Here is a 14,577-nt window from a genome sequence, read left to right as displayed (position 1 = left end):
CCCAAAGGGAAGTCTCTAGATCATTTCCAAACAGACAGTCCACTGGGATGGAAGAGGACACATCCACTTCCTTCTGACAAACTACTCCCCCCCCAGTCAAAAAGTACCATAGCTATGGGATGTATCCTTCTTTGTGACATTGTCAGCATTGGTGTCTGGATAGGTCCTTCCAATCAGGTACTGTTTTAAGTGAATTAGTTGCTCTGCCACAATGGTGACACTAGACCAATATGCCTCAGGGCCTCCACTCTGGTCCAATTAATCAAGGGGTGCTGCCTTTATTTTTGCATATTAGTGAGCCAGGCAGCACAGGATAAGTCTACCCCTCCCTCGAAGGCTAGATTTGCTTTAGTGGGGTCACTGACATGGTCAGGTCACACCTGAGATCCCATCTGGCCATTAGCAACTGCATGTACTGCAGGTTGGCTAGAGGCATTTCTCTTGTTTTTACAGCTAGAGTTTCAAGTTCAGTGCCCTGTAATCTTACAGTCATGGCCCTTCTTATGATCCCTGTTACTTCCCTGTTGCTCACACTTTGGCTGTGAAGAGTCACTGGGCCCAACCACCTGAGCAGATTTTTTGGGGGCCTGTTAATCCTGGCATCCTTGGTGTGGTTTCTCCTGACTTTTTGCCTCTACCTCCTATATTTTTGACACTGTGCTGGAATTCATTTTTGCTGGTTCAGGTGCTTTGGGCACTTTGCCAGTGCTGATCAGTGCCAAAGTACAAGTGCTCCCTGGTTAAATTGTTATTGTGTTTGGTTATCCATGATTAGCATATTTGTTTTGCCAGTAGGTCCCTAGTAAAGTGCACTGAGTGTGGCCAGGGCTGGTGATTCAAATGCTTCTAGTGGGTCTGCAGCTCTGATTGTGCCACCCACCTGCGTAGCCCTCACATGGTGTCTCAGGCCTGCAACTGCAGTGCCTGTGCGCAGTTTGTTAACTGCCATGTTTTCCTGGCCAGTGTACACACTTGCCAGGCCAGACCCTTTCCTACACATTGGACACCCCTATGGTAGGCCCAATGTACCCCTCCTGGGCAGGGTGCAGTGTATGTGAAAGGTAGGACATGTTCTATTGTGGGTAACATGTCCTGATAGTGAAATACTGCCAACTTAGTTTTACACTATTGAAAGGCTATCTTGCCCATAGGATAACTTAGGGGATGCTGTGTAACATGTTTACCTGCATATCTTCCCATAGCAGCAAGATAGACATATGGAATCTGGTATCCCTGAACTCAGAATTTAATAACACATCTTTTAGGGAAGATGTTTTTTAAATTCTAAGTTTGGAAATAGAACTTTTATAAAGTGGCTATTTTCTTGTTCAGCCTTTCTGTGTGCCTCTGCCTGTTTGTGGTTTGACTTTCTGGTTTGTGAGTGACAGGGACTGGGGTGGCTCCAGGAGGCTGGGAGAGTCAGCACTAGGCTGAATAGAACTATCTGCATGTAGAGTGGTGGGAGGAGTAGCACCGGGTCGAATAGGGCTGTGCCTGCCTTCCACAATGCTGGCTTCACCTCCTGGGGTGTGTCTGATGGCCCTGGCCCACACTCACAAGGGAAGAAGATGTGCACTGGCAGAGTGCACCCAGAACTGGTTTGGACTGGGTCCAGGGGCCCTCACACAAGAAGAACAAAGACTTTTGGGGTATGAAAGTAGAGCTAAGACCCCTGGAAAATTAGATTAGGAAAAACTTTGTGATCAAGAAGGAATCCCTGCCAAAGAAGAACAGCCAGGAAGGCTGAGGAAAAGTGCTTCCAATGCTGAGTGTCTGGAAGCTGACCTGCAGTTGCTGTTATTACTGAGGAGGAGGACTTAGGGACTCTCTGCTTTGTGCTGTGTCCCCCTTGCTTGAAGAGAGAGGAGCTGTGCTGTGTGCTTTGCCCCCTCTGAAGTCTACCTGTCTCCAAGGGCCTGAGAAGAGCTGGCCTCTTGTTGTAAACTCGGGAAACACATAAAGTTTACAGAAGCAACTACTTTTTCTATCGCTGAGTGCGTGTCTCTGCGCACTGACTGTGGCTTCCTGAACTTTGCCCTGCCTGCCCGTGTGTTCTTGACTCTGTATGCTTATTGGTACAAAAGGGGATGGTGATGGACGGAGGATCTGAACCAATCAAACACTCACACCCAGTCAAAAGATCTGGGTTTGATCCATCACCGTTCTTTAGCCCACTCTGCCACCCCAGTTCAGACATGGCTATATGGAAATCAGTCTGACCCTGTGCCTCATGGGAACAGTCCAGCCCGAACTGCCAAGCCATGCCTTCCCTGGACCGGAAACAAGCTTCCGAGGACTGGTTTCTGGCATTCCAGCCGTCCTCAGCCCGGCTTGCTTGAATCCAGTGGCAAAGTGAGCAAGGGACTCACGTCTGAGCATACCCTGCCACACTTATGGCGGCCAAAGCGGTACAAAAGGGGGTGGTGATGGACGGAGCATCTGAACCAATCAAACACTCACACCCAGTCAAAAGATCTGGGTTTGATCCATCACCGTGCTTTAGCCCACTCTGCCACCCCAGTTCAGACATAGCTATATGCAAATCAGTCTGAACCTGTGCCTCATGGGAACAGTCCAGCCCGAACTGCCAAGCCATGCCTTCCCTGGACCGGAAACAAGCTTCCGAGGACCGGTTTCTGGCATTACAGCCGTCTTCAGCCCGGCTTGCTTGAATCCAGTGGCAAAGTGAGCAAGGGACTCACGTCTGAGCATACCCTGCCACACTTATGGCGGCCAAAGCGGTACAAAAGGGGGTGGTGATGGACGGAGCATCTGAACCAATCAAACACTCACACCCAGTCAAAAGATCTGGGTTTGATCCATCACCGTTCTTTAGCCCACTCTGCCACCCCAGTTCAGACATGGCTATATGCAAATCAGTCTGACCCTGTGCCTCATGGGAACAGTCCAGCCCGAACTGCCAAGCCATGCCTTCCCTGGACCGGAAAGAAGCTTCCGAGGACCGGTTTCTGGCATTACAGCCGTCTTCAGCCCGGCTTGCTTGAATCCAGTGGCAAAGTGAGCAAGGGACTCACGTCTGGGCATACCCTGCCACACTTATGGCGGCCAAAGCGGTACAAAAGGGGGTGGTGATGGACGGAGCATCTGAACCAATCAAACACTCACACCCAGTCAAAAGATCTGGGTTTGATCCATCACCGTTCTTTAGCCCACTTTGCCACCCCAGTTCAGACATGGCTATATGCAAATCAGTCTGACCCTGTGCCTCATGGGAACAGTCCAGCCCGAACTGCCAAGCCATGCCTTCCCTGGACCGGAAACAAGCTTCCGAGGACTGGTTTCTGGCATTACAGCCATCTTCAGCCCGGCTTGCTTGAATCCAGTGGCAAAGTGAGCAAGGGACTCACGTCTGAGCATACCCTGCCACACTTATGGCGGCCAAAGTGGTGCAAAAGGAGGTGGTGATGGACGGAGCATCTGAACCAATCAAACACTCACACCCAGTCAAAAGATCTGGGTTTGATCCATCACCGTTCTTTAGCCCACTCTGCCACCCCAGTTCAGAAATGGCTATATGCAAATCAGTCTGACCCTGTGCCTCATGGGAACAGTCCAGCCCGAACTGCCAAGCCATGCCTTCCCTGGACCGGAAACAAGCTTCCGAGGACCAGTTTCTGGCATTACAGCTGTCTTCAGCCCGGCTTGCTTGAATCCAGTGGCAAAGTGAGCAAGGGACTCACGTCTGAGCATACCCTGCCACACTTATGGCGGCCAAAGCGGTACAAAAGGGGGTGGTGATGGACGGAGCATCTGAACCAATCAAACACTCACACCCATTCAAAAGATCTGGGTTTGATCCATCACCGTTCTTTAGCCCACTTTGCCACCCCAGTTCAGACATGGCTATATGCAAATCAGTCTGACCCTGTTTCTCATGGGAACAGTCCAGCCCGAACTGCCAAGCCATGCCTTCCCTGGACCAGAAACAAGCTTCCGAGGACTGGTTTCTGCTTTTCAGCCGTCTTCAGCCCGGCTTGCTTGAATCCAGTGGCAAAGTGAGCAAGGGACTCACGTCTGAGCATACCCTGCCACACTTATGGCGGCCAAAGCGGTACAAAAGGGGGTGGTGATGGACGGAGCATCTGAACCAATCAAACACTCACACCCAGTCAAAAGATCTGGGTTTGATCCATCACCGTTCTCTAGCCCACTCTGCCACCCCAGTTAAGACATGGCTATATGCAAATCATTCTGACCCTGTGCCTCATGGGAACAGTCCAGCCCGAACTGCCAAGCCATGCCTTCCCTGGACCGGAAACAAGCTTCCGAGGACCGGTTTCTGGCATTACAGCCGTCTTCAGCCCGGCTTGCTTAAATCCAGTGGCAAAGTGAGCAAAGGACTCACGTCTGAGCATACCCTGCCACACTTATGGCGGCCAAAGCGGTATAAAAGGGGGTGGTGATGGACGGAGCATCTGAACCAATCAAACACTCACACCCAGACAAAAGATCTGGGTTTGATCCATCACCGTTCTTTAGCCCACTCTGCCACCCCAGTTCAGACATGGCTATATGCAAATCAGTCTGACCCTGTGCCTCATGGGGACAGTCCAGCCCGAACTGCCAAGCCATGCCTTCCCTGGACCGGAAATAAGCTTCCGAGGACCGGTTTCTGGCATTACAGCCGTCTTCAGCCCAGCTTGCTTGAATCCAGTGGCAAAGTGAGCAAGGGACTCACGTCTGAGCATACCCTGCCACACTTATGGCGGCCAAAGCGGTACAAAAGGGCACACAGCGGGGGCTCTGCGTGAGGTCTGCCGTGACTCCAGCGCGAATCCTCTAAAGGACCGTCTCAGACCTTGAAAGGGGCCAAAATCACCGCCGCCGGCCCGTGATCGAAAGTGAAGTACTGAGGGCCGGCATTATATCACCACCGGCCCCTGATCCTCGAGATTACTGTGTGGTCCATGCTTAATCACCACCACCTACTCGAGCTGCCTGCCCGAGGCCGTGAACAAAAAGGAGCCGCAAGACCGAAGCCGGAGGGTTGCCTAGCAACCGGCACTCCCACCACCACGCCATCAATACGCAGAGCGGAGAAAGGAAGTCCCAGCTCGACTGATGCTGCGCTGCAAGAGGCCCGTCTCCGCTAAAGCTGTATCACCGGTGGAGAAGGGCTTCCGCCGGAGGCCCGCTGAAAAGGAGGAGACACCGCAAGAGCAGCCCCAGGTAAACGCTCCCAGCCGCGCTGTGTGTGTGCGAGGTAGGGAGCGGGTGGAGCGTCCTTTTGATTTAAAGTGCAACTGGGAAGCGATTTCAGGACAAGCGTCCTTTTGGTGATTACAAGTCTGCGGGGCAACATTTCAGGACAAGAGTTCTTGTGGTGATTGAAAGTACAGCGGGGGCAATATTATGGACCGCTTCCTTCTTGGTTTCATCAAATACAGCGGGGGCATTTATTGGATAAAGGTACTATTTTTGGGAGTGACTTTCAACCCACTAGAAACCAGGGTTTCACAGCCAGACGGAGCGTACAAGTGCCCCTACGTTTACAAATAAGTTCTGTTTATAAAGGAACAATGCCAAAGTAAACTTTTTCCACAAAAGAACATTTCTAAGGAGAAATTAATTGTGTATGTGATTTTTATGTCATTTTGATCTCCTTAATCTATATAAAGATAACTTTATTTTTATAAGCAACATGTGTAGTGTCCATTTGTGGTGTTTCACTATATTACTGGGAGTGTTGGTACATACACATTGCCTTGGGGATAAGCTTGTCTGTTCGTGCCAAGCTACCAAGGGTGTGAGCAGGGGTTATCAAGAGTTTGTTTCCCCCTTACCCTGACTAGAAGTAAGGGTCCCTTTTTGGACAAAGGTACTTACCTCTGCCAACTAGAGACCCCCAAGTTCAAACAGGGCCCGAAGAAGATTTTGTTTTTAGGGTTACCCTCTTTCCCTTGGTGGGAGGGAGGGGGGATTGGCCTCTTTCTTTTGGTATCCGCCACCAGTGGTAGTCTTATTTACCCTTGACTTGACCCAGTGGTCTGCCTTCTTCCCCAACTCTTGAGGAGAAAGTGGACTTAGGTCTACCAAGAATTGATGTACTTTCTCTTGGTGGCAATTAATAAAAAGATGTGCCTTCATTATGAAATTATAAAGCCCTTCAAAGTCATGTACAATTAGTGTACCCTTCATCAGTCATTGGATTGAGCCTCTTTCTCAGTGAGTGTCAGGATTCTCTCCCTGCACTTTTCTGAGACCATTTCCTACCGGATAGCACTACACAGCTTACTGTGAATCTGCCTGTTAAGACAGGCCTTCTCAAAAGCAATAAACCACTTGGTGATATCATCACCTTCAAAGAATTTAGGGACAATCCCTTTGGGGATTTTAGGGTCAAAAGACTCTACTTGCTCCCCATTTATTATTTTGTTGCAACCAGAGATTGGTCCTAAGCCCATCTCGGCTCTTTCTTTTTCTATTGGCAGTAGTTTACCCTCTAAGGCTATCCTCTTCGACAGTTTCTGAAGATTTGCATCTTCAGTATGTACCTCTTCTAGGACACTGCTGGGGTCACTTCCAGTGGTGTTGCTATCTGAGTGGGTAGTGATGGACCGCTCAATCTCCTCCTCTTGAGACCCATCATCCCCTTCACAAATGGGGGAAATTTTACTTGCCAGGGCTTTGTCATTCTCTGGCAGCAACTACTGCCGATGAGCCTTGTGGTTTTAGGATCCATGGAAAGTTTCAATGCCTTGCACACTTCTTTGAGTTGTGGAATTTTCCGGTGTGCATAGGGGGCCAGGCTGAGCTCCTGGGAGGTCCCTGGGGTCTCAGACATGGTGTTTAAACTAGTTAGGAACTTATCAGGAACTTACAAAAAATGTTATGGACTGCTAAGGACCTAAATACTTTACAGGCTTTTAATTGCTAAACAATGGGGTACTTAACCAAAGCCCCAACACTAGTTTAAAGAACATTTGGAACAAATTGAAAATTGGAAAAATATTTAAGCTAAAGTCAATTTTGGATTACCTCTTGTGAAATCTCTTATCAATCAAGTGGTACAACAAATGTTGAGTCTTGCACCCCACCGCTACACCATCAATGTAGGAAGGTGGCTCTTTCATGTGATATACCAATAATTGGTCATATCGTGTAAGGAGTTAAGAGATTCCCTCAGAAGTGTACAGGGCTTCTATGCAAACCCAAGTGCTCTATTTGTGGTAGTGTGGGCGAGCAGCCTTACGCCTAACACAGAGGATTTTAACACATTTGTTATACAAATAGTGATTATTAAATGGCACGTAACTCAAAAAAGAGATCCACACCAATTCTAGAAAACTAAGCTTCTTTCTAGATTAATTTTAAGACCAGTCTCTGAGGTTAACATAAGCACGGGAGGCACAAGGCAGCATCAATTTTACACCCTAGTGGCACTGGGGTGGCCGGGTGCAGAGTGCCTACACAGCATCGGGCGCCTAATGCAAATCAGTTGGGGAGATCGATTTTGGAAAAAGGGTGCAGGTTCTGTCCAGGAGGCCGGATGAAGAAACCCAACAGTTGCCCACGTAAACACTGATGCTTGGGGACATAGGGACACTATTGGTTGAGCTCCCAAGGCCCAGGGGCTTCGGTGCAGGGGTGCCCTTAGACATGAAAAAGGCTTACCGGAGCAGGTCGCAGTTAGGTGGGTCGTACTGCAGAGACTGCAGGCATCAACGTGAAGTCCGGTAGGGGTCAGCCCACGATGGACGCTTGCTCAGAATCGCAGGTTCGAAGGTTGCCCAGAGATTCTGAGCAAAAGTCTATTGTGAGTCCACACTGACACCTATGTTTGGGAGTGTTCGCCCCCACACCAGTGGAGGCCAATAAGATATCTGTGTGCAAGAGCCTCCTCCTGTGAGACCCCATATGTTTGACCCGCGACTCCGAGGATGAACTCCTGCTGCCTGGTGCCCTCCTTGGCGCCACGGGTCCCAAGATGGGGGGAAGTTTCCGTGCAGGGTTTGCTACTCTGTCACCCACTACCATGCCATATAGGACTTTGAACCAAGCCGGGAAAAGGAGCATGTACATAATGTTGAAAAACCTCAGTTTCTGTTTTACAGCTTCAAATGATTTCCGGTGCCACTAAAGGTGGTACTGTTTTTTATTGCACTGTATAAAGTCTAATTTTCCTAAAACTATCTGAGAAAAAGGTTTAACTTAATTTTTGTTTGTAATATGTTGTGCCTTTTTTGCTTTTTATATTCAATTTTGCTACACAGTGTGGGAGGAAGTCACAAAACTGTAATTAAATTAACTAATTAGCAGGCCTAATACAAATATGCACTTTGATAGTAACTGCATTATGAAAGTGAGAACTTTTATTTAAAATTTTCAAAGGTACATTGTAGAGGATTTTGTACTTTGTACAACACTTGCACAAAAGTATAGATGCTGTTTATGCCACCCACAACAAATTCTGCGTATTTGCTTGACAGTTCAGCTTTCTTTACCTTTCTTCTAGGTTTATCAGAGTTTGGAACATGAACTCCAGAAGCATGTCAGTCATCAAGACACTCTTCAGCAGTGTCGTGCATGGCTGTCCTCTGTTCAGCCCCAACTAATTCCAACCACTCGGCCACCGTTTAGCCTTGCAGAGGCCACTAAACAGGTATATTGGTAGACAAACATTATATATGTTGTAACTCTTATCATGTTACTGAGAGCATACGTTGTTACGAACTGCTCTTCATTAATTTGGTTAGTGTTGAAAAAAAGAAAAGAATATGCATGTCTATTTTATTGAAGGGAAAAAAGATCATTGAGAGATGTCTTTGCACATCCTGTACAGTGTCAAAGCTTTCAATCAGATAATTTGTATGTTAAAATTGCACTTTATTAAAATTGAGTTTAAAACCACAAAGAATTTTAATTTCTTAACAGAAGATATTTAAATTGTCTACTACTTTCATTTGTGCTATTTATTTACTGATTGTGCATTGTGAAAACCAGACTTCACAATTATGTTGAAGCATTCAAGTTAAAATCTACGTTTTTATATTCTACGGAAGTCAGTAGGCATTCAAATATGAATCCGTTGATGTACAGTATTTGTAGAAAAATGATTACGTTTTGCAAAAGATGACAGTTTCTATCACCAGTTTTCCAATTGTCGGTGGATTATATTGTAAGTTGTTTCCACTTTTTGTGCTATGTCTTGCAGAGTTAGATTTGTGCAAGTGCCAGGGAAAGGATAGCAGACATGCACATAAATAGTGCGATCTGTGTGCACCAACATGAAAAAACATCTGAAGCATGCAAGGGAGACTAGATAAGTGGGCAGAAATATTGTACCCCCTTCACAAGGGTAGAATTTCATCACCGCAATTGCTAACAGAAACTGCACAGTTCTACCTTATCATTTCCACTTTTTCTACCGCAGGTGTCACGCAACCTCTTTGGTGAGGAAACCTCTTCTGCTGTAGTGAAGACATGTTAGGCCCTGATTATAAGCTCATGGCTAAACTAGCCTTTTCACAGTTTTCCCTCTAATATTCCAGCAATCAAACCTGCTTAAATTTATCAGGAAAAAAGCCTGGAACAAAAGGAAAATGATGTGTAATTTGTTATTTTAAATATCAGCACTTTATGGTATGCATCCTTTTCAAGTAAAGTACTCAAAATAAAAGGTATTTACTACACCCTGTAAATATCTCACCATAGGGTAATGGAATTTACCGGGTGTGATAAATAATCTACCCTATTCTGCACAACGTGTAATCATGGTCTAAATGTGGCATATTTTCCTCAGCGAAGGAATGGAGTAAAATTCCACCAACTAAACGCTGAATCAGCCCAACAGTATCATTTAAGGAATGTAAATAGTAAAAATTAATTCTCTATTTACAAGGAGCGATCTGATTTATAGCTAGTGTTAATGTAAATTTGACATTGTAATAGTTTGACAGTTCATAATAGAACGAGATATAGGTATAAACATAATCTTCCCTTTTTTAAACCAAAATGTAATTGTTTTTTAAAAGGAAGTTAATAAACCAGACTATGTCAGCGGTCATGTACAGCTTTGAGACACAGAAGACAATACTTAATAGCACATCAGTTATTACAGTCCATTATTTGCCCACATTTGGCCCAGATTTTCTTACACTTATGGGGGCATCCTCTTGTGAAATGGATAGGTTCCTCACTTTTTGCGCACCAGTCTATTTCCTTAAGTCAAGCCAATATCGATGGTGCATTAGCCAAGTTTCAGGCTTGGGCTAAATCCCTTTTAGCAATGAGTCTACCCAAGCCAACTAATGACCTTTCCTCTCTACTCCTGCCTATGTCATTGAGGAAACCCAGGAGCCCTATATGGGGAGATTTATCAATAGGCCATTCCAGAATCAGTGCAAGTGAATGGAAAAGAGCCACCCAATACCACACAATCACCAGAAAAGACCAGGCCATATGAAATAAATTTGTACCCTCCTCAGCGCACTTGATGCACGCAGAGGGCGGACAGTGGTGAGTCATCCACAATTTCAGCAGCTTCAGATTTGTGATGTGTAAATATTTCAGCTGAATCAGGTGGAGTCTGGAGGATAGCACCAATTCCTGTGGAGCCATTATTGCCTCTGTCCCTTAAGTGTTCTCCACTGGTCCCACCCATTCTTCGCACTTGGTCTTCAAGTGGGCAAAGGAGTCCCGTGGAGTGATTACTACAACCTTATAAATGTGAGATATTCCCCTTCCTCCAAGGCCCCCATTAGAGTTTGGGCTTCTAGGAGGGTGAACTTGGGGGCCCGCAAGAGACTTCTTGAAGAACCCCCAAGCATGTCGGAGTTGCAGGAAACTATAAAATTGTGAGTGGTGAAGCTTTTATTCCACCTTCAGCTCCTGAAACATCATCAAGTGCGACCTTTTCCACACATCACCCAATTTAGAATTACCAATTAAGTCCCATTTGCCAAAGCACTCTCAGCGGTATACCTGCCCCAGCCAGCGGTCTCTCCAAAGATGGGGTCTCCAAAGTTATATTTTCATCCAACCTCGTCCAGCGCAGCACCAATCTCCACACCAGGAAGACCAGCTGTGACAGATCCGAAAGGGGGCATGGAGTCAATGCTACACACACTATATCCATGATAGAATCCCAGCCCATGGCCATTACTTCAGTCTAAACTGAAAGATCTGCCAAACCCCATATAGCTAGTCATTGAGGACCACTAGCTGAAAGGACCAGTAATACAGCTGTACATCAGCTGCAGCCATGCCCACATCATAAATGGACTAGGAACACTTGCCAGATACTGTATGTGGCACCTTGCCTGCCCAGAGGAAAGCCGCACTTGGCCTGTACTTTAGCAAATGATTTTTGTGGGATCACGTGTGGACATTTTTGAAGAGTAGACAAATCTTGGCACAAGTATCATTTTAAAGAGTGCCGTCCTCCCCACGTTTCTGAATGTTAGGTGGGCCCACCTTTCCAAGTCTTTCTTTATGTTAGCAGCCAGGAGCGTTAAGTTCAAAGACCAGGCAAGGTCCGGTAGCAAAGATATATGAATACACGAATATTGAAAACTCAGCCTATGAATGACCACCCGGCTCTGCCAACTCTCCTTTGCGGCTCCACCAAAGCGGGGGAACAACAGGGACTTCGACCAATTTACTATGAGTCCTGATGCCTGATCGTAGACTTCCAGTATCTGGAAAAGGCTTGGGTCTGTGACCTTTGGGCTGGAGAGAAACAGTAGTACATCATCTGCATATAATGCGATACGGGTTTCCGGTCCCTCCCCCATTCAAGTCCCACGCTTGCGCTTCACATCTCACCCATGAGGAACACTCCTCCAGAAGCTGCCCCTCCATATGAAGGACAGTGTTGGTGGCCACATCCGATCCCCTGGGAACTTGCCTTTCTGTATGGCCCTGCTCAACATGGGCAGCAATGGTGGCAGTAGGGAAAACTGGAACTTTTAAAAGTACTCTATCGGGAAGCCGCTCATTCCCGGAGTCTTGCCTGGCTTCAAGTCTCTGAAGTCTTCCTCATGCTCCTGCAGCTCAATAGGACATTCCATGCCTCCTTGTTCCAGTGGGGAAATGGTCCTTAAGAGTATATATGCTGTCTCTGGGAGGGTCTCTCCCAGCTCGCATACAGGGTTTGGTAGTGAATGCATTTCCAATCACCTCCACTTCTGTGATTCTTGTAAAGGCCGGTCCCACTATGCCAGAGATTACCCGGTTGACCACTCCATGGGTTGCCAGCCAGTACAGCAGTTTGCTGGACATATCCCCCCACTCATGAACCCTGGTGGAGTATGCCAGCCAACATTGGTGAGCCTCATTGAAGCTAGAGTTGCCGTAGTATTGCCCTGTCAATTACCACTTGGTGATTTTGATCCCTTCCGTCCCCACCCCTCGCTCAAGATAAGCAATATGGGCCTCCAGTTAAATTGTTGCTGCCTGTGCCTGTCTATTCCATGGCTTAAGATGTGATGGGGGAAGTTCCTGCAAGCAGGCTTTCTCCGCCTCCCATAGCACTCCTGGAGGGTCCACTGACCCTTCATTCAGTTTCAGGAATACCCTTAATTCCTGTGCTAGAAAGTGCAAAATCTTTCTATCGGTGAAGCACCAGGTGTTCAGTCACCAAACTGGGTGAAATCCCCCACTTGGATCACCACTGGGGAGTGGTCTGAAATGCATGTGTAGGATGAAGGCTCCTGTGGTGGCAAACAGATCTAAGCTTGTAGAAATATGAGATAAAATAGCAACCGTGTTCTGTGGGCTGCTGAAGTATGGGTATATCCCAGAGTCATCAGATTCATATATATGGAATGGGTTAGTAGACCGCCGACCCCGATTCACCCCTCCGGCCACACCTCTCCATAACATCACTGTATTGAAATCACCTCAAATAATTTTGTGGCCACATGGGAGACGTAATACCATGGTCCTCACTGTTTCCAGCGTAGGGCCGCTAGCTATCGAGGGCATATACACTCAGATTTGTAGGCCTGCCCTGCGACTACCCCCTCAACCACCAAGTATTGAACCTGAGCATCTGCATACACCTTGAGGACCACCATGGGCAGTTGATGACTAGAAAAAGCACTATCCCTTGATCCCTTAGAAATCCCGGCATGAACACTCTCTCTTACTCATATCTGGCTAGGAATGGACATTTGGCTCCTAACAAATGAGTCTCCTGCAACGGCAAGAGGTCCGCCGCATGGCGCCTCACAAAGTCTTGGACTGCTCACCTCTTTATTTTATCAATCACGCCATTTATGTTCCATGTCATACCTTTGAATCCTCTCATGATGTGGCAATGTTTATGTAGCAATTGGAAACGTCCTGCTGCTGGAGCCCATAGGGCGCCCTTGCAGACAGGTCAACATCCAGGTCCTGCACTGGAATGCGAACAAACAATCTGCTGTCCCGGCACTTCCTGTAAACTCACCGAAATTAAGGCAAACAGGGCCAGCAGTCCCTCCTGTAAGACCCCAAGTCCCCTCCACCCCACAGTTCGTACCCACAAGCATCTGTTGTCCCAACATTAATTAATGTGCAACAAAACTTCAACAGGTTACAGTGCCCAAACCGACTTCCCCTTACCCCATTCAGAAAATTAGGATGTTGTGTTGCTGGTAAGGCGAACGTTGTGAAGCCGGTCTCAGGAGACTACAAATATTGTCAGGTTGGTACATATTCAGCTAAGGGTGCGGCTCCCTTATGAGAGTCCGCAGTATATGGCAGTGGTGGGGAACCCACCTGCAGCCGATGCCTCCACCACGCCTGTGCCACTCCCAGACGCAAGGGGTCAGCGGTCTGCTCCTGACCTTTCTGTGTCTAACATTAAGGACTCAGAGGATCCCCATTAGGATCTTAACCACCTCATAGAGTGCCTCCATTTAACATGGTTGCCGCGCCGGTTCTCCTGCGGTTTTTTATTGTTCAGTTGTTCGCTGTCTCCTTGGTGGCAGGAAATGATACCATAGGGGCTTTTCTTCCATGGCTCATTCCCAAGCTACTGCTGGGGTATTGAAGAAGAAAGATTTGGATGCATGTATCACCCTAAGCTTGGTGGGAAATAGGAGCATGTAGGGCACCTTCATTGCCTGAAGCTGCTGTTTAGCAGCTTCTAAGGGATGATGTTCCTGATGCACTTGCCAGGTATAGTCTCGGAAGATCAGAATCCTGGAGGAAAGGTACTTCAGTTCCCCTTTCTCTCTGGCCACCCTAAATATTGCATACCTATCCCTATAGCTAAGCCCTTTAGCAATCTTGGGACGGGTCGGGGGGGGTACCCAGTGGGAGTCTCTCCACAAGAGACCTAGGAGCCTGTTCAACAATGAATTAGGATAAGAGTTTATCTACCGATACCCAGAACCACTGTTCTGAGAAGACCTGTGGGGCGGCACCCTCTCATCCCTTGGGAAAGCCAATAAAGTACTGGTGTGTGATTGTCAGCATCCTCTGCCTGGTGTTGCAAAGTCTGGTTAAGCATAACTTTACCTTTCAAATTAGTTCATTTGTGTTCATTTGCATGGTCAACGATAAAACAATACAATGTATGATTGTTGGGCATTGTACATTTTTTATATTTGAGTTGTTTCCTAAAAC

General features: G+C 47.2%; 1 protein-coding gene across 1 annotated transcript in view; it reads left to right on the top strand.

Annotated features, from left to right (window-relative positions):
• The window catches only part of SYNE1 (spectrin repeat containing nuclear envelope protein 1), a 2,361,447-nt gene that overhangs the window by 1,343,116 nt on the left and 1,003,754 nt on the right, over positions 1-14,577 (top strand). Inside the window, exon 72 of the mRNA XM_078648775.1 lies at positions 8,477-8,623. Coding sequence (XP_078504901.1) covers positions 8,477-8,623 — 147 coding nt within the window. The remainder of the gene's footprint in view (positions 1-8,476; positions 8,624-14,577) is intronic.

This window comes from Lissotriton helveticus, chromosome 6 (genome assembly GCF_964261635.1).
Source record: "Lissotriton helveticus chromosome 6, aLisHel1.1, whole genome shotgun sequence".
In the NCBI taxonomy this organism is placed as follows: Eukaryota; Metazoa; Chordata; class Amphibia; order Caudata; family Salamandridae; genus Lissotriton; species Lissotriton helveticus.
Note: the sequence above shows the minus strand (reverse complement) of the source record. Positions and strands in the feature narration are given on the sequence as shown.